General features: G+C 40.0%; 1 protein-coding gene across 1 annotated transcript; it reads right to left on the reverse strand.

Moving 5' to 3' along the window:
* Positions 1 to 10644: 10644 nt before the first annotated feature.
* Positions 10645 to 17784, reverse strand: acsl3b (acyl-CoA synthetase long chain family member 3b). Its single transcript, XM_072441426.1, has 14 exons — positions 17379 to 17784; positions 16184 to 16361; positions 15995 to 16104; positions 15710 to 15848; positions 14854 to 15004; positions 14624 to 14747; positions 14487 to 14558; positions 14260 to 14399; positions 13996 to 14168; positions 13796 to 13870; positions 13514 to 13705; positions 13328 to 13442; positions 13091 to 13248; positions 10645 to 12844 (listed from the first exon to the last, which is right to left on the reverse strand). The coding sequence occupies exons 1-14, from the start codon at positions 17727 to 17729 to the stop codon at positions 12687 to 12689; spliced, it is 2136 nt and encodes a 711-aa protein (XP_072297527.1). The 5' UTR covers positions 17730 to 17784; the 3' UTR covers positions 10645 to 12686.
* Between the last annotated feature and the right edge of the window lie 2077 nt (positions 17785 to 19861).

Genomic DNA, 19861 nt, shown 5'->3' on the forward strand with positions numbered 1-19861 from the left:
GTGGGCAGTTTGATACATACAAAGTTATGAAAGAAAATTACATTGTTATTTTTTTCGTTATCATTTTCTTCCTTTTATTTAATAGAAAATGCGATGACTTAAGATTGTTTGTCTTATTCAATGAAAGTAGACAAAGAGACAGCGACGCAGGTTTACAGGAAGAAATAGGCATGCAGGCTATACTTGAATTCTAGAATCAGGTGTGTCCATATTGTGGTCGCTAAACCCGACTTGAAACCCGATCAAACAACATGTCGTGTTCTGATTCCTAATAGACCCCCGTCTGTTTTGACGCGCGAGCTGCAGCCTATGCTTTTCACGGAGACGACGCGTTCAGCCATGGATGAGTCACCCGGAGATTGTTGGCAACATCAGCATCCATTTCCAGCACAGCTACATGTACCAAACGACATCATTTACGATATTTATGTTGGCAGTCGGTTTGTTCTGTCATTCGTGATAGTTACGATTGCATTTACTATTGTTTTCAGTTGTCTACATTTAAAGATTTACATTGGGATTGGCCTTTCATCAAACGTGATTTTTGTAATAATGCAGGCCAATCCGAATTAACGCTCTCTGTTTGTCTTACCTTTGTAAAGCTCAGACAGTAGAGAAGGTGTATGGCATCTCCTCTGGCGCGATTCTGTTTTCAGCACTTGGACAGCTCCCCTCGTTATAAGAGGCGACACCTGACCAACGCGTCATCACGTACGCAATAGCCTCGCTCAAGAGGCGGAGAGGAGGAGGAGAAATCCATATAAATGATTCAGGTCTGTGATACGGTATGCTAAAACGCACGGCTGTTTTTAAAAATAGCTCTGCGTGTGGTTCTCAGCAGAGAGCTATTGGCTGGAAAGATTGAATAAGTATCCAGGTAGTGAATGTATAGGACTTTGAATTCAGGCCAGGCTTTCTTAATGTTCTTCATTGTGACAGAAATGTATGTACTGTTTTTCATTCAAGATACAATCGGCATATCTTTAAAGATGCAGAATATAAGAGTGTGTCACGTTGGAATTGGCGGCAAAGAAATCCTTACAGTTCTAAAGAAATTTGAACAAAACACAAAATCCAGGTAAAATAATGGTCCCTGAAGAAAGTAGAAAACACAAGTGGAAAATGTATTTCTAATTCCAGGTAACATCCTTTGTCTGGTCCCAAAAGCAGCTATTTTTAAACATACTTGAGCCAACTACCATCGCGAGCACTGAAGAGTTAAAAAACCTCCAGCGATGACTCACAGGCTTAAACCACCGCGGAGTTGCTGTCGCAGTTCAGCAACCCTCTCTTTCTCACTGAGAGAGACGGTAAACAAGTTGCTGTCTGGTGCACTTGGGCTGATGATGGACTGATGTAAAGAAATACAAGGTCTTGACCCGAAAAAGGAGGAGGGGAACACAGCTTGACATCTGGTAGAAAGTGACACACGAAAGACATTTTGTCACAACACATTCTATCAAGTGCATGCATCCCCCCCAAGCAGCTTGAATCAGATCCCCCATTGACTCTAAGAGCTTTCACTGCATGTCAAACTGCATCTACTCTGCTTCCTGTTTATGCTCCATCTATCACGACACACCCACTTCTCTGTTTGATTCCTCTCAAGTGAGTATATTAAGTCTAACTGTCTATCTTTATTGAAAGCTACAATGGGTGACTTGGCTTCTTAATGTTAATTAACTTGAACCAAAGTACCAGTATATTGTGTTATGGCTTGTGTAAACCCACTGCATCATTCGGTGACATCACAAGACTCCATTCAGAAAATAGCCTGCACCTCGAGGGACAGTAGCTGCACAACATTTACCGGTGCCCTCCGTCAGTTAAAGGTTACGTTCACATCTGGCATAATAGAATATTCTTGTTTCCCGATGTAAGTTGGAGCTACGTCATTATGGAAACAGTTGAATTACATACAAATAATGCCTCATTGAACTAGCATACATCATGTCCCAACTGTGTATGGAGAGGGTGTGGTCTGTAGCAAAATGGAGAATGCATCTGGTACGCTTATATCTTATTATATTGTTGTTGTTCTTCTAGGCTAAAAAAAAGAACAGTATCTACCATGATGATACTACCATAACCTTTTTATCCCCCTTAATTACTGGACAGATCTTTTTTCCTTGGTTTACCATGATTGATGCACACCCACTGCCTCTTGCACTGTTTTTGTTAAATACAGTGCAGTACAGTACCAATTACTGATCATTGATTACAAGAGTCTTTCAATTACAAGAATCTTTCAAATCTTTGTGTCAAAACAAGCAATGCCCTATTTTTAGAATGATGCAAAATTGGGACAGTTGCCATAGTGAGCACCAGTTTAAAACAAAATATGGAATCTTATGAATGGGAAAAAGTCGTCGAAATGTTGCATAATTTGAAACTCATGAATACAAGGATAAACAATAGTTAGTAGGACACGCATGCATGTATTCTACTCGTTACAAGTCCCAAAACCTCTCAAATCAATTCTGGTTTCTGTGGAAGAAGATCTGCTCTGTAACTTTCTGATTCCTCTCAAGGGCACATATCTTTGCTGTATATGTGCGTCATCCACAGTCTCTCTCTTCAGGCTAACATACGGCTCTCCCTTCATGTTTGCTGCTCAGAACAAATCATAGTAATTAGTTTAAGGATCCTCTAGTTGTTCGTTGTCTTTACCTCCTAGTCCACATTACTCAATTAAAGCCTGTTACTAACAATGTAAGGGGACTAATTGGCAGGAAGCACGACAGCTTTTTCAGCTGCTAAGTGTGCATTTGTTAGTCAGTGTGAGAATACTAAATGAAGTAATGAACAACAAACTGGATTGAGTATTAAGAAAGAAGATCATCAAAATCTGTTTTCATTTTAGTTCTTATCAATCAGCAAAATATTCACATTGAATAGCAAATTCTCTTTCCCCTTTACAATCCGAATTACTACAAGTGCATTTTTGAGCAATTGAAATTGAGCATTTTCTTACATTTGTAGACTTTATTATTGTGACCGTAAAGAAATATGCCCTTGGCATTTGACCCATCCTTTAACTAGTGCTGCAGGGCTCCTATGTCAATGTTACATGGACGAGGGACGTGGTCAGGATACAGCTGGAGCATGTTTGTTTTTTTTCAATCCAATTTGAATACTGAAATATACTACTAGGTTGTGTCCCCAGTTGTGTTTTGTGTATAAAAAAAAAATACAAAAATAAATAAAAATTATGTATATATATATATATATATATATATATATATATATATATATATATATATATATATACTCCTCAAAATATATTTTCCTTCATTCTTCTAGTTGTCTATATTTGAATAGAGATCAATTGTATTCTTCTGCCTGTTCATTACCTGAATACTTGACATTTAACAGTATAATGTGAAAGTTCAGCCACCATGTTTTTTTGTCCTGTGTTGTTTAATTTAAGTTGTTTTGCTTAATTTTAAAGCAACTTTTACTGTAGCGTCTACTCACTGACTTTTGGTGCTAAAAGGATCTGAAGAGGGATCTGTCTTTTGCCCCACACTATGACGTTGCTAAAACCCAAGAAAAATGCTCTTACTGACAAGAGCATCTGCGCCAACGGTGAGACAGAACATTCTAATCATTTATTCATATTATGGTAACTGTAATTAGAAAAGCATCACCCCTCACCTCTCGCATTTTTGCATGGCCTCCCCTTTGTCCTCTATTCCATTGTAAACACGAATAACCGCAGGATGCTTTTTTTGTCGCCTTGCCCTCCAAAGAATTAATTTCCACCCACTGCACAGTGCATATTTAATATCCTAACTCAACAGTACCTGATCCGCAAAACTCATTACCATATAGACACAGGTGCTAAGCAAATCTGCCACGGCAAATTTGTAACATTAGACATCCTTCTCTGGTTGTGTAACTTAATCAATGATTTTACATGGAAATATTATGCAAAATTAACTTTTAGAACTGCTCCCTAATCATTAGTTTACTCAAAGTTGTATATTTTTCTTGTCCATACATGATTGAGTAATCCTGTTTGTGTGCAGCTGAGGCTTGAGTGCACAGAAAATTCCTCTTTTAACCACAGTTTTTACACTCTATCCCACGCACAAATCACTGTGTATAACTGTGATGATTTTGGACAAATTAGGACTCTGAGTGATACTTGCAGAGCACCCTAAGATCAAGTGACCAAAGTGCTTAACACATAAATGCACATAAGACAAGGTAAAACAGAATAAACACATTTAAAAACAAAGGTCAACATTCCAAATTGTGAAAAACAGTGCATTTTAAAGAAGACTTAAACACAGATAGGGACTCAATTTCCCTAAGGTGCACATTATTATTATATTATTATATAGCAAAAAAAAGATCGGTTACCCAATGTACACAATGGAAAATTTGTATCTAATCATGTTCAATACCTGAAAATAAAACACAAAATGTCCTCTTTAAAGTGTAACAATTTCTTTTCTCGAGACTAGCGCCAGTCTAGAGGGCCTCAGCTGCTATTTTCTAAAACGTCTATCAGAGCTCCAGGCATCAACTATAATGGGCACTGCAGCATCACAGTTCATCAAAAGCACACTTTGTTCCTGCTGTGCCACAATCCAAGGACTTGAATGTTCGTGACTTCACTTTCAACCTTGGATGCTAGTATTGAAAATCACTCCTACTTGTGTCACCGCTAGCTAGGATGACACACACTGATCCTCGTCCCCAGGTTCCGCTCGCTGCGCTGAGGCAGTGATGGGATTGACACGTTTGGTTGTCAAGGCCCAACTTTTTCTAGCGTCTCCATGGTGACGCCGCCTAACAACCGCCATGCCTTCTTTCATAGGTTGCTCACGAGTATGCGTCTTCATTAATGACATTCCCTCTCTCATTTCATTTGTACTAATTAGTAGGACAGCAACCGGGATTTTGATGGCTCGAGCTACATTAAGGTTTGGGCGCCAGGTTATGGATGGAAAGTATGAGGATAAGTGACGCTGTTGGTGGTTTGAAAAGGGCAAACGTCTAGTGTCATCTCAGGGGAAACGAATCGCTTTATGAGAGGGAAAGATGGACAATAGTTTTTTTGCTTTTAGAATGTCAGATAAACAGTGGTTGTTATTTGTTTCTTTACATCGATTGTTTTCCTGCCCCTTTATGAAACGGGCAAAATCTCTTTGGGGACGAGTGGGTAGCAGAATGGCCACCAGAGAAAGTTTCAAAGTGCACCTTTAAGATATGTTTTGGCTCATTAGACTGGACAGATTTAAGCATGAAAGGGGGTGAAGTGTACGGAGAGACATTCAACAGCTATACTGCAGCCTAAACCCCTACTGTGCAACACTTGTCTGGCCTTCATTTAAAAAAATATATATTTTCAATTTTCCACTCCGTGAAAAAATCAGTAATAATAATGATAATAATAATAACAATAATAAAAAAGACATCATATATATATATATATATATATGAAAAGCACGTAGAAAAGATCCCCCACCCCACCCTTGCTACATGCACCTCCCTGTATGAGTCATCCCTCTTGGAGTACAGCACTTGTGTGTGTGTGTGTTCACAGATTTGAGCGCCTGTGCGTGGCACCTGTGACGCACTGCCTGACGTTGCAAGCATTTTAATGAAGAAAATCCTCTCCAAATTTGAATCATGTGCTAGTGTATTCAAACAACTAATTACTCACACCAAATCCAAATGCTCTTTTCTACATTTGCCTTCCTAATTGGAGGTGCATGTTGCCATATAATAGGCTCCCCTCAGCGTTACAGTGTCTAGGCAACGGGGAGGATTTTGTGTCCGGTCTGTCTTCGTCTGTCATGTCCGTGGTCCTCACAGCAGCAGCCGCCAGAATATCCAAGGAGCTGTAGTTTGTTCAATTAAATGTGGTCATATGCTGGAGACTGTGTATGTCTTTGCTAAGTGGCACGCAGGAGGTAATCGATTCACTGTACAGGATGTGGCAAAGGAAGCTTTGAAGGAAACTGAAAGGAAATGAAGAATTATTGTGCTCTACATGTGTCCATACAAAGCGGCTCCCAGCAGGTAATCAAAGTACAAACTGATAACAACAGAAAAGTGAAAATGAAAGGAGGTAAGGATGCAGGAAACAAGACAATAGAAAGAGGGACAAAGAAGTGTTTCCCCAGCAATCTAAGGGTTTGCAGTTTTATCCTTTTTTCTGGTACTGTTGTTGTGCCATTGATCAAGACAGTGCCTTGCCTCTAATATTATGTAAATGAATGAATATTAAAATGCTATCATGATGTAGATCTGTCTGATGTAGACCAGATGTAGTTGCCTAAAACATGTGACATCCAAAATGATGGCTCATACAGTATAAATATGAACACTAACAAGAAAATTGTGTGGAAATAAATGGAGCCATTTTGTGCCTTTTATTGCGCTATTCTCTGCAACACGGTGATTCAGATTTTTGTCTATTATCCACCTAATCTTGCACTTCTCCCTGTATCATCTCTTTTCCTGCCCCGCCCCTCTCTGCATCTTCTCCTCCTCTTCCTCCTTTTCACTTCTAGATGCTTTATCTGTAGTCTCTCCCTTCATCACTCTCTGGCTGCGTCCCAAGCGTCTTTTTACTTTGAGACTTCACTTCTCCTCTCCCACCCTCTTCCTCCTCCTTTCTGATACTATAAATATCCAGGCGCGGGTGAGTCATCGCATAGACGTATCAGTAGCCTGCCCTCCCTCTCCTGTCTTTAGGCTCTGTCCAGCCTCATTACCAGACCTTACACGTTCCTCAATTGGCTCGCTATGACCCGGCTAAGCTGCGAGAGAGCTCGGTGTTGGACCAGTGCTGCCAACCGCTCCCTGAAAAACACAAACTGCGGGGTGTGTGCATGTACACAGTGCAATTGGAAAAAAGGCTTCATGATTAAAAATGATTAAAAACAACTACCGGTACTACATAACTCTAATTACTGATCTGTGTTATAATATTTCCTCATCAAAACCATCCCTGGAGCTGTGTTTTGTTTGATTCAGACATGTTTAACACACAAATACACATGTTTTTACACAGTGGTAATACTGTGTTTTTAAACTCTATTCACCGATACTAAAATCATTTGCATAAATTCAGTCTGTCTACCTTTGAAGCTACAGCCATTGTTTTAGCCTTCAACTCTTCATTTCTCGGTGCATCAGAAGATATCAGAGACTTTCTGGGGCAATTTCAACTCAACAGTAGGTAAAACTAAAACATTCCCCTCAGAAAGGTAACAACTTAAGGTTACTAGTGCAGTATAGTGTAAAGCAATGACCACTTAATGACATCATAAGGTAGCGATGTAGGCAATAATTAATAATGCAAGACTACTCAAACAAAAACATGTGAATGAAACAAAACACAACTCCAGGTATATTTTTGATGAGGAAACAGTCTAGCATGGCTGAAAGCACACAGTAGTCAATTTTAATAATATAGGACCTTTAAGGTGCACTACATAAGTTAAGTGCAGTTAAGTTTTAACACCTGTAGTGTGATTGTGATGAATCTGTATATGAATGCTGCTTAAAATATACACTATCTAATAATTAGTATATTTTAAATCAAGATTCAAGATAAGTATGTGGTTGTAGTGCGAGAGATTAAAAACCTGTTCATATAAGAATGCATCACACAAAAATGTTGCACAAGCAATTTAATGATTGGAGATAAGGGATCTCCTCAAGTCCAGGGATCTCTTCAAGTCCAGGGATCTCTTCAAGTCCAGGGATCTCTTCAAGTCCAGGGATCTCTTCAAGTCCAGGGATCTCTTCAAGTCCAGGGATCTCCTCAAATCAGTGAATATACGCAAGTCCAAGGATCTCCTCAAATCCAGAGATCTCTTCAAGTCTGAGGATCTCGTCAAGACTGGGAACTCCTAAAGTCCGGGGATCTTCTAAAGTCCGGGGATCTCCTCTGGTCCAGGGGTCTCCCTAAGAGCAGGGGGCTTGGCTGAGTACAATGAGTGAGCTCAGCAGTGGTCTGGATATGGGTCTCTATGACTGGAGCCGGATGTAGGTTCTGAGGCTCTGAGTCACACAGGAGCTCACGACATCAGAATAAAGTAATCCTACCTAATTCTGCTCATAATTTATATTAATTTATATTAAATTGATATTAGACACAATGGCTCTGGCCTGTCCCTAATAGAGCTAAAAAAAAAAAGTGTTGTCTGATGCAAGCGTGCAAAACATTCATAGAGATGCATTAGATTAGACCAAACATTATATAACAAAGAAAACAAAAGAGCTGTGGAACATCTCGACAAGCTGCTGGATCTAGTAAATACGTTTATCACACTATAGTGTCACAATATTTTGATATTATAGTATATAATACTAAGTTTACAATTTAACATCCTAAAATCCCTTTTAGTTGAATGTTAGGCTAAATGAAAATTATGTTTGACAACACACAATCCTGTGCTCTATACCATATCTCAGTTTTGAGAAAGATGTCAGACAGATGGGATGATAAGGATGAATTATTATACAGCAGCGGTTGCCAAACGTTGCTCGGAGAGATTTTTGATGACATCCTCACTTGTCTGGGGGTCTGCAACCACTGTCTCAAGAGCCACACATGGCCCTTTAAAGCTACTCATGCAGTGGCATTTTGATTATAAAAAAAAATAAATAAAAAAGACTATTTGATTTGGCTATGGTATTAGTTAGTATTTTACAGTGTTTGCATTATACCAAAGAGTATTTTCTTTCTATTCCTTCCCCAAATGTTTCATCTGCTGTTGATGCTTCAAACTGTTGATGGATTCGACTGCAGACAGGAAACACCCCCTCATCAGCAGTGGGTCTCACCGTCATCAAGACTTCATTCCCTGTTTCTTCTGTATCAGCGTTGTGGACCAAATGTGCTCGGTAACATTGCCTTCACCTGTCATTGGTCAAATCGATTCTCTGCATTATTTGTGCAGTCTTTTTTCATTTTAGCTCTTGGCTTTAGATCTAATCACATCCTGCAGAAATCATTCACCAAGCTCTGCCCACAAATCTAAAGCCAATCCTTATATTCCTGGCACACAAAGGCAGTTCATTAAGTTCAACGGTTGAAGTTTCTATATGTTTTGAGTGCTTTGCTGAGTCATATATCCACTGAACCAGAGAGAGAGCGGCAGACAGAAGAAGATCAAACACAGGAAAGAGGACAAAGCAGTACTCTGAATCTGGTCAAAATACATTTTCACAGTACTATTGTTACTGCATGCATATTTCACCTTGTAATTGAAATCAAAGTTGCAATTAAAATATCTATTGATTTTAACATTTATTTAAACTGAACAGTCGTAATTCACTTTGGGTAAACAACAGGAGACGTTTTAAATTAAATAAAGGGTTTTTCCTATTTAAATGCAGTGTCTCAATATTTATCTCCTTACAGTTGTTTTTAATGTTTTCAAACTCCTTAAAAACTTTCTGCTTACTATGTGCCCGGTTTGCCTCTCCACAGATCTGACCTGTAACTTAGGCTAGTGGCACCACCTGCTTATCGTCATGGACATTCTAAACAAAGCAATAATTTCTGAATGGAGAAAATCGGGTGGTGTTCCCTCCTCAAGCAGTGCTGTGCCTTTTTATCCAAGTACAAAATTGTGAACGAGAGCAATCATTTCTTCATTCAACCAATAGACTTAACTGGATTCACTGCTACTGCTGTCTTTGTATAAGGAAACAGTACAGCTCAAAATATAGGGTGCATTTGCAAGTGTTTATTATTCCAGCTGTACTGTACAGATGCGGGTCTGAACTGGGACTGAACCCCTAGACCAGGACTGAAAAAAGGCTGAAAAGTAAGACAAAACCAGGACCAAGAGTAAATGCCCCCAAAATAAATACTAACATTTACTGAACAATCCTACTTGGCTAAAAACAGCCTAGTTAAGGATACAGGGTAACTATACTGAAAAAAGTTGTCTCTTGTTTTCACTGTGGCCGGTGACTGTGGTGTGTGTGCGTCAGAATCTGTGGGTTAATGAGCAGAGCATTATGCCTCTGACTCACTCCGGTCCCATAAGGACTGCTCTGATAGATGGATGAAATGCAGAGAGTGGCTCATGTCCATGTTCTGTTGTTTTATTGACAAAAACAAGCAGGATATGAATCAGCTGCATGCTAAGGCTTCGTTGTAGTTTGGCTCAGCAATTACTGCACAGTGCATAGGAAATGTAGGTGATAATGTTCATTTTGAACATTACGTTGTTTTTTCTTTTATGAAGGATAAAACTGACCATAAAATGATATAGTACATTTATTGTAATTTTTTTTTCTGGGTGTTGCCTGATGGGTGGTTTATTTATTTATTATGTTAGCGTTTGGAAAAGATAGGAATGATATATTGATGATCTAATGTCACACAGGAACCACCCATCTGTGCCAAAGGAAGGGGGTTCTTGTAGAGATAATTGCAAGATTTCACAGGTTTGTGAAAACACCATTGACGACTGTGCCATGGAGACAATACCTTGTTTACTACCTTTTATTGAGCATTGATTCCCAGAAGCGCATGTTTTGTTTGCACTTGAAGACACCATACGCACAATATGACTGGCCTTGGTTGCCATAGAAACCTCGGTTTTGAGGATGATTCTAATCAAGATGCTATAGGTCATCCTTAACCCTTCACAGACAAGAGATACTTACAAGACAAATTTTATTACATAATTTTTCAAGGCCAAATCACAAATAAATAAAAAGGAGACACTTTCAAGAGGCCCAGCTTAAAGGGCAACTGAACCACACAAAAACAAAAAGATAAACCAAAACTGGTCAGTAACAAAGATTATTAAATATGCTGGGAGAATTTACGCCTGCACATGAGTCATGAAGAAACTGCCTCCCATATTTACAACAGCAGTGGATCGCATACGCACCACCAGCCAATTATCCAAATGGTCGCTGTCAGTAGGCTAATCAACACAGAACAGGAAAAAAGGTTTTGGAGGAGCACTTCACATTCTTAAAACCCTGCCGACAGCTCATGTGTGTAAGAAAGGCAACTAGCGCCTCTAGCCAGGCAGAGGGAGAGCAGCAAACAGCACAGGAAGCCATTGACTTTTTCAGTAACTTCAAAAAAAAAGAAAAATGGGGGCCCCTAAAGTCAAAATGTTGTCATGCAACAAATGCAACCACTGCAGGCATCTGGTTAGTTTAACCTGATTTTACCGTCATCAGTCCAACAGTTGTTAATAGCAAATTAAATGTTGCATTCAAGGTAGGCACCTCTTGCATGTTTCTGCCCACGAAATGTAAATAACAAACCAAGCAGCTCAAAAACACGTGTATAATGTCAAACACCAGAAACTGGTTTATGTGGTTAAATATATAAATGGCAGTAAAAAAAAAAAAGAATCAACCCTTTTTACATATACATTACACATACAATATAACACGCAATCTGAATATAGACATTATTTCTTCTCTCCGTGGCAAGCTTTTGCTATGATGTCTTCTGTTGTTTTAACCGGAGTGTAGTTTTCAAACACCAATTTCAAGTTTACGCTCAAGCACTTTGGCATTTGCGCATATTTCATCATGCAGTTTCTAAATAGCCAAATATCAGTGTTTCTTTTTGCACAATGGATTACATTTAGACTTTCCAGTCAGTGTCAACCGTTCCTACATGATTTTAAATTTCACAAGCCTTTTTGGCCTTTTATAAGCCTTCAGTAAAGAGGCACTAAAACATTCATACACTAAAGGAGAGGCAACGTCCTTCCTAAATACTTTGTAATAATTTGTGTATAAATATTGCACAATCATTTCATATGTCATTACTGAAAGTAGAAAAAAGTTAACTAGATCTAAAAGGCGCAAAATGAGAACACAAAAATCTCACTGAAAGGATGGAATTCAAAAGCTCTCAAAGACTCACTATATGTGACTACGGTACAGGCTAGGTTCCCTTGGAGTCCCTACGGTGTGTTGATCGAGACTTGGGAATGTGTTAGTGGCAGATGTGGTTGGGCCATATCAGTAAACCAATAAAAACCTGGACAACAACAGAACATAAATCTCATTTAACCGTTACAGTGAAGGCCGTCAGAACAAACATGGCCAAAGCAAAATCCTTTGGGATACAAATAAAGCAAGTAAGAGCATTATAAAACCAAAGAAAATACAAACGGTATGAAAAAGCATTCAAGAACATTCCTCTTTGTAAAACCGATTCCTCATAAAATGTAACAGATAAAAAATAAATCCCTGCATATGTTCCAACCTGGATTCTTCCTCCCACTTTCCCTGTGAGACACCTGCACAACAATCTGAGACGACGATAGGAGACGAGGGGACAAACAAAGGATGGAATATATTAAAAAGCAACAGACAGGACATGAGGACATTGATCCACACAGCCTGACATTTGTTTCTCTTCAAGTCGCCCGGACTTTATGCGCTGCCTCGGTTGTCATGGCAACTCTAAGGGCTAAATTGGTCCAAAAGAGGAAAATAGTGTGGCGCCCCATGCCTGGTTTAGTTGGGGGATCTACTGTCGTTCAGTCATGTCATGGAGCATAAGGATGGATTCAAGTTCTTTTCCTTCTTTGATAGAAGCTGGTGAAGGAAAGCCGAGGAGGAGTGTGTGTTTGTCTAAAGAATAATGAAGTCTTCATCCTGTTAGTGGTATCTGAACTCATCAAGTATGTGTGCAAATATAAAGTTATGTTTTCTGAGTGTTATTTCCCGCCGTACATTCTCTCGATGTCCTCCTGGTAGTGTGTTTTGAGCTCCTTGCGCTTGAGTTTAAATGCGTCAGTAACTAATCCAGTCTCCGGAGTCCAGGGCTCAGAGCTCAGACGGATCTTCTTGGGGATCTCGAACCGCTCCAGCTTTCCTATAGTGAAAAGAAATATTTAAAAATATATACATGACTGATTTGTAGCAATATATAGACTATTGCAATAAGGCTATAAAAGAGGCAGAAAAAGGCTTGAAGGGAAAATAATCCCCGTAGTTACAGTATATTAAAGTGTCACAAACGAATTGGAGCATTTCAGCAAGAATAATGGATGTTCATGAAAGATTTGACACAGTGTTTCAGAAGTGATAAAGTATGATCTGTAAAGCTTTCTGTTGTTACCAAAAATTGCAGCTTCAGTGATGACTCGGAGCACCTCTTTTTCTATCTGAGCGTTGTTGCAAAGCTCTTCCCATGAGCCCATCACTTGCTTCTGCTCTGCAAGTGCCATTAGCTGCTTTTGATTAGGCACCACAAAACTGATCACATAGGACTGGTCACTGGAAGTAAATATTAAGTATTAAAGTAAGTAAAAGTAAAGTTGTTGTTTTTTTCCAAAATAACAAACATTAAGATTACCTGTTCGCATAGGCACAGATGTTGTCAATAAGAGCACAGTTTTTCAGGACAGCTTCCACTTTCCCCAGAGAAACATATTCACCAGCCTGCAGCTTCACCAGGTCCTTCTTGCGATCTATGAGAAAACTCTTATTTACAGCATTTGGTACAATCTATTACGTGCATAAGGTTTTAGGAATAACCTACCAATGATTTTGAGGCATCCGTCAGAGTGAAACTCTCCAATATCTCCAGTGCAGAACCATCGCTGGCCGTTTCCATCTACATAGAAATCATCTTGCTTCTTTCCTGCATTTTTGTAGTAACCCATGGTAACATTGGGTCCACCAATTAAAATTTCCCCTCGTGGGTTGGGCTTGTCTGTGCTGTAGTACCCCCCTAGGAGAGGACATAGAAATCGTTAAAACTTCACACTGAAGATTGTCCCAATCATTCAGTGCACTCTGTACAGTTTGATGTGTGGCTTACCTTCTTGCCAGTCTTTTAGTTGGATCTCAGAACACACAAGTGGTGCACCGACTCGCCCTGTGCTGTAGTCCCAAGCTGAAAAACATCACAAATGTGACTAACAGACCTATAGTTTCAGAAAACAGACGTTTCTTTTGTCTCCTCTCTTAATTTCCCAGAGGAGCCTAAAAGCAAAAAACACTTTTACATAATGAGCCTACCCTCGCTGATGGTGCCTGCACCGCACGTCTCGGTCAGGCCATAACCCTGGCCCACGGAGCAGCAGAGACAGATGTTCATGAAACGCTGTGTGGCTGCAGAGAGAGGAGCGCCTCCAGAAAGCAAGAGCCGTGTGTGTCCTCCGAGCAGCGCACGGACACGCTTAAAAACCAGCCTGTCGGGTTAAGAAAAATATGTCAAAAAGACAAATGTTAAATCTTTTTGACATGGATGCGTCCAAAGAGGAATTGGCTCATGTTACTAACCTGTCGCAGAGAGGTGTGCTGTATCCCTTTGAAATCTGCTCCATTTTATAGTTGTATGCTAGAACAAAGAGCGTCTTCTGGAACTTACTCATCTCTTCCACTTTAGTCATGACATTCTTATAAATCCGATCCATAATTTCCTACACACACAAAGGACTAGATAATAAATAAATGACAATCGAAACTCTTAAAACGTACAAAAAGTTCAATATTTCAACAGCATCTACCGGTACAGCAGCCATCAGTGTAGGTTTGAGCACACTTGTGTCCCCTTTACTGCCTTTCTTTATCTTGGTAGACTAAAAAGAACGCAACATTCAATATAATAAGTAATAATAAAATGATAAAATTAAAGTGTTTTTACCTGATCAGCAAGGGTTTGGGGGGAAGAGTAGCCAATGCGACAGCCATGAGACACGCAGACCAGTTCAGCACTGAGCTCTAACACGTGGGCTAACGGCAGGTAACCGATGTACGTGTCCGTTTCACTGGAGAGAAATGTACACGGATTCTCAGTCATGTTATTTAAGAAAGGCACATTCAAATGCTGTGTTTAGTCCATAAGAGTAAGAAAACAATCTGAATTGAACATACTTGAGGTTAGGCACTCGCTCAGCCATGCCGGTGATGCAGGCGATGATGTTGCCATGGGAGATCATGACACCCTTGGGGATGCCAGTTGAGCCGCTGGTATACATGATAACTGCGGTGTCTGAGGGCACTGGCAGTCTGCGGTCAACTGAAACTGCAAAAATGAGGGAGGAAATGGAGCAAAGAACTGGGTTTACCGTCTAGAAACCACGTCAGGCAATGAAGTCATAGTCACAGTAACAGTACAAGACACAAATACATTTAAGGTTTTCTATTTAAAACAAGACTCTCACACATTGGTCAGTTAGATATGCAAAATGTACATGATTGCCCTAACCCATCTTTTCTGAAACTACTGTATAATTATCTTAAATGCACTTGTTTCTCTGACATGAGAAATGCATTAGAATGTGTTTGTGAGTTCTTGTAGTAATAATAATAATAATAATAATAAATATAAAAAAAGAATAATACCTCACAAAGAGTTATTTCTACCTCCTATGAAGTGTTGTTTCTGAGCTCATTTGAGTCTCCTTACACACCATGTTTGTAACTTGTAGCTATGTGTGTCTAATAAAGAGACTGCACAACTCAATATTAGCAGGCCAAGAATGCTGCCATACGTTTAGTTGCAAGCTATTTTTAGTCATGCAATCAATAGGGCCATATGTGCAAAGTATTAATGCCCAGAGGAACCACGGCTGTGGAAAAAGCTCATTCGACCTCACGCTTGCTGTGTCGCGCCTCAAATCACTTCAATCAAACATTAGGGTGTGGACTGTGTATTAGTCTCAGTGCACTTCCGTTTGCTCGACCGGATTAAAAAACAACTGTTTAATCCACCTGTATGAATACTCACTGTTGTCAGGTTTAGAGCCCAGGTCCCTGACGGTATCCATGTTCTTCACCACGATGCCTCTGGGGAGGTCGGGCCAGCTCGTGGGTTTGCTATCAACTACGATAATGTACTGGAGCCTTGGCACGTCGCACAGTATTGCCTAAGTAAGTGCGTGAATAAAAAGAGTGAGAAAAGAGTCATTAGCACGTGTGTAAAGCTCCGAGGCCATTGAAAAGAAGCAGTAACTTAGCAACATGAGAGGATATAGACGAGTGCGCTAGTTGCAAATGTTACTATAGGCACCACCTTGAGGCGACTCTGCAGCAGGTCTTTGCTTGTGATGATGTGGGTCACCTCGGTTTCATTCAACCCGTGGGCAATGGCCGTGAGTCCCAGAGTAGAATATAAAGTCACCACTAGGGAAAAAAACAATATTAAATGCCGGAAAATGTCACAGCTCTATTATTTGGATGCTCTTAGTAGGCTGTGACTTACATCGAAAATTGTACATAAAACAGGCTAGAGCTGCCAGAATCCACTCTGCCCTGGTCTCACAGAAGATGGCGATGTTGCACTGAGGCTTCTGTCCGAGAGCTGCCAGGCCACTGCCAAAGCTCTGCGCTGCTTGGTAGGTTTCTTCATAGCTCAGCCAATTGTAGTTACCCAAAATGACCTATAATATGTCAAACAAAACAAAATAATGATTTAGTTTGATGATACTTTGCAGCGACGTCACACTGTGGGGGTGATACGTTTTTAGATCAAGAAAAAAAAGAAGATGGATTCAGACAACATTTAAATTGACTTTGATTTGATCACAGGCATACACATGGTATGGTATTTATTTATACAGGAACATTGACCAAAAGGAAAGATGCATTGTTCCAGGTGTAGCAAGCAGATCATATAAAGATGGAGGTTAGGGGATGCATAAAAGCAGGACTTTAGTGCCCTCTGCAGGATGTTTACAGATTTGCAAATATCCAACAAAGACTATTCCTTGTCAATAGTTCTGATACCATGAACAACAAAAGAATAAGTGGGGAATAGGAGTTGAACATTTTGAAAATTTGCAACTTTTTTAGAAAATGTTCAACAAAAAACATAATTAGAAAAAAGCTCAAACACTGTATTCTATCATCACATTTGGAAAGACAACAACGAGTGAGTCCTGACAAAATAAGACGTATAAAACTGCAGAACAATCTTCAAGTGATTCTCTTGCAAAACATTTTACTTGAGAACTGAGCTGAATGATAGTAAAGCGGTCTAAGCTGCAGCAAATATGCTGGGCTTTGTGCCGGCCTCAGCTTTTATTCATTAATTTAATTCTCGGCTCTGACTGCTGAATGTCACTCCCCATTCTTCTCTCCAATTAATTTATATCTGCCCCGTCTTTCTTATAAAAGCCTATGGGCAAAATACTTCAAACTAAAACCCTTTGAGAAAAATGTGATGGCATCTTTATCCCAATATAACTTAAGTCTTCTGCACATGTTTCTGAACCACCTGCTGTAGTACAAATGACCAAATAAAGTTTACCTTAATCAACTGATCTAACATTTTTTAAATTCCAGAATTTTGACTTTTCAGATATTCATTTTCTATTTAATGTATTCAATTTAATAATGAGATAGTAACCTAAGCCAGACAATAATAACATATGAAGATAGTTTAAATGTTTCCTTACCTTTTTGAACACCTTGCCATTGGGCTGCACCTCATCCTCCTCACTCAGCACTTCTCTTGTGCCCAGACAGTCTCTCTGGGGGAACCTCTTGGTGGCATATTCAAACATTTTGTCCAGAGTGTCCACCCCAGGGTGCAACCAAGCCACCAGTTTGCCTTGGCAGTTTACCGCCCTGTACGGACCTGCCAGGTTTCCACTGATTGACCTTGCCTTCATCCGCTGAGCTCTTTCCAAGTTAGTGTTAGCCCCGGAGAAGAAATACCAGGGAATAAAGGTGATGACAGAGTAGACCCATACCACCGACCGGAAGACCTGCAGTAGGAGCGGGTTTATGTCTTCTTTGAGCTTCATCTTTTGAGCGGAAACTAAGACTTTAGTCAGGGATGAGGACCAGGAAGATGCTATCAGACCTTTGAAAGAATGAACATACACAGACATTAGGAAGGCTTTCTGCATGAAATTTGATCAGCACATCGGCAAATATATCAAGTTGCAGCGGCGCATGTACACACACAAATTAGACCATGGTAAGTCAACCTGTGCCTTCCCCAGAGGGTCTATTTTCTGTTCTTAGCTTTATTCAGAGTCAGCACTATTCCCCTCACAGGTCCTGAAGCTCAGATGATAGGCTGTGCAAAGTGGGATGCTGCATGATTTAGCATTAAATGTTTGAATTATTATAGACATAATTTTGAAAACATGACCTACTTTGTAAATATTGAAAGTAGAGTTCAACTTAATTGTTAGTTAAATAATAATTTCTTCAGCCATATTTGATTCTATTTTTAGATTTTATATGCAAACCCGGGACTTTCCTGTATGCTTAATTTGTTATTCCTCCAGGCCTTATTTTTGGTCTGACACAACAACAGAACTTTCACCCCATGTGACTGTTTACAGTAGTACACAAAAGAGGAGTTTGCCATCTCGCCTAGAAGCTAGTTGGGCTGAACTCAGAAATATACTGATATTATGCAATATATCAGAAGGTAGTGATGCAAGTCTGTCCTTGGACACAGAGACCTGGAGGTCATATGAACAGTGACCTTTGCCTGATCAGAAAATGTTGCAGTACAAACAGATGAGTTAGGATGGACCCCATATGTGAAACAAGAGACCGCCTCCTCACGCTACATAAATCTAGATATTTTAAGCTTGTCCTCAAAATATATATATAAATTGAGAACCCTAAAACAATACTTGAGGGATCATGCGGTCTACCCATATTAAGAAATACTGTAGCATTGTAATTTTACCCTGACCTCCACAGTACATGAGAAGAGTTCACACCTTTGTCCCCTAAATGTGAAAAATCAATCTGTATCTAATCTAAAGTGGGTGTAAGCGTGACCCACTAGCCTGTCACACAGGTTCATAGTGTTGAACTCATTGTTATTGCATGGGTAACAGATGACAAAAGGCTTTTAATGGATTGAAGCCAACAGGCACTGCAGTAACAATTTCAATATCTTAATCTGCAAAGCTGTTTTGAATCATACACAAAAGTAATATTAAGGGTTGTCATGTGACGTCCAGAATAGCCTTTCATCATGTGATAGTGGTGACTTACAGCTACTTATCGTGGCATTGTTAGCTAAGGATGCGTGGTTTATTTCACACCAGTCAGCCATCATCAGATAGACACCGTTTATCTATTTGATGGCTGACTGCATCGGATAGTATCGGGCATACCATTGTGTTGAATAAGCTGTTGACACCCACAGCATTGTGCCGGGGACTTAATACAGGTTCATACAATGGCCTAATTGTGAAATACAGTGTACATTTTACATTTATTTACAGCTACAGGGGGGTGTTTACATGATTTAAATGATATGTGCGCATCCTTCCCTGGTAGCTAAAGCTCAGAGCTGCTAGCTCTTAGCGGCTAGTCTTTAGCTGTCTGGGTTAGCCACTGCAGCTGTTTCACAATGATGTAGCACACCAATCCATCTACAATGCTTGATCCACGTTAAATACACGGCAGATACTCCATCATTTTAGAAGTAATTGCGTGCCCCGGCCGTTAGTCTCTGATACAATAGGTCACGACTAGAGCAATTCATTTTCATCAACAGCAACATCTGCAAAGCGTCCACAGCCATACATTCTCACCTCTTTTCTCTGCTGCTAACGACACGCCTGAATCACAAACGGATGGAGGAGCGCTTATCGGTGAAACAATACATCTGCCATTATAACAAGTCACTATGTTGTAGTCACATCAAACTCACAGTTATTACTATGGAATAAAATGAGAATAACTTAGATGAAAATAGTGAATCTAAGCATCACCGGGCCAGTGTTGCCAGCCCGGAAGCCGTAAGAGAACGCATGAGCCGTTCTGTTCACTGATTGGCTGACTCGAGGTGGCGCGTGCTTGGGGTAGCAGGGACGTCAGTGGGGTTACTCTCGGTCATCATGTAAGAGCAGAAACCCACAGCACGCGGCCCATTCTCTCAGGACCGTGGGTTCTAGGCACT

Source organism: Eucyclogobius newberryi, unplaced genomic scaffold, assembly GCF_026437365.1.
Source record: "Eucyclogobius newberryi isolate DKJ021-1_F unplaced genomic scaffold, fEucNew1.0.hap1 SCAF_12, whole genome shotgun sequence".
Classification (NCBI taxonomy): domain Eukaryota; kingdom Metazoa; phylum Chordata; class Actinopteri; order Gobiiformes; family Gobiidae; genus Eucyclogobius; species Eucyclogobius newberryi.

What these genes read in the sequence shown, in the direction of transcription:
- acsl3b (XM_072441426.1), bottom strand. Translation starts at nt 17,729, where the DNA reads ATGAAGCTCAAAGAAGACATAAACCCGCTCCTACTGCAGGTCTTCCGG. An exon ending in CCCAAACCCTTGCTGATCAG is followed by an intron (nt 14,559 to 14,623) that starts GTAAAAACACTT and finishes CGTTCTTTTTAG; the next exon opens with TCTACCAAGATAAAGAAAGG. An exon ending in ATCTGTGCCTATGCGAACAG is followed by an intron (nt 13,249 to 13,327) that starts GTAATCTTAATG and finishes ATTTACTTCCAG; the next exon opens with TGACCAGTCCTATGTGATCA.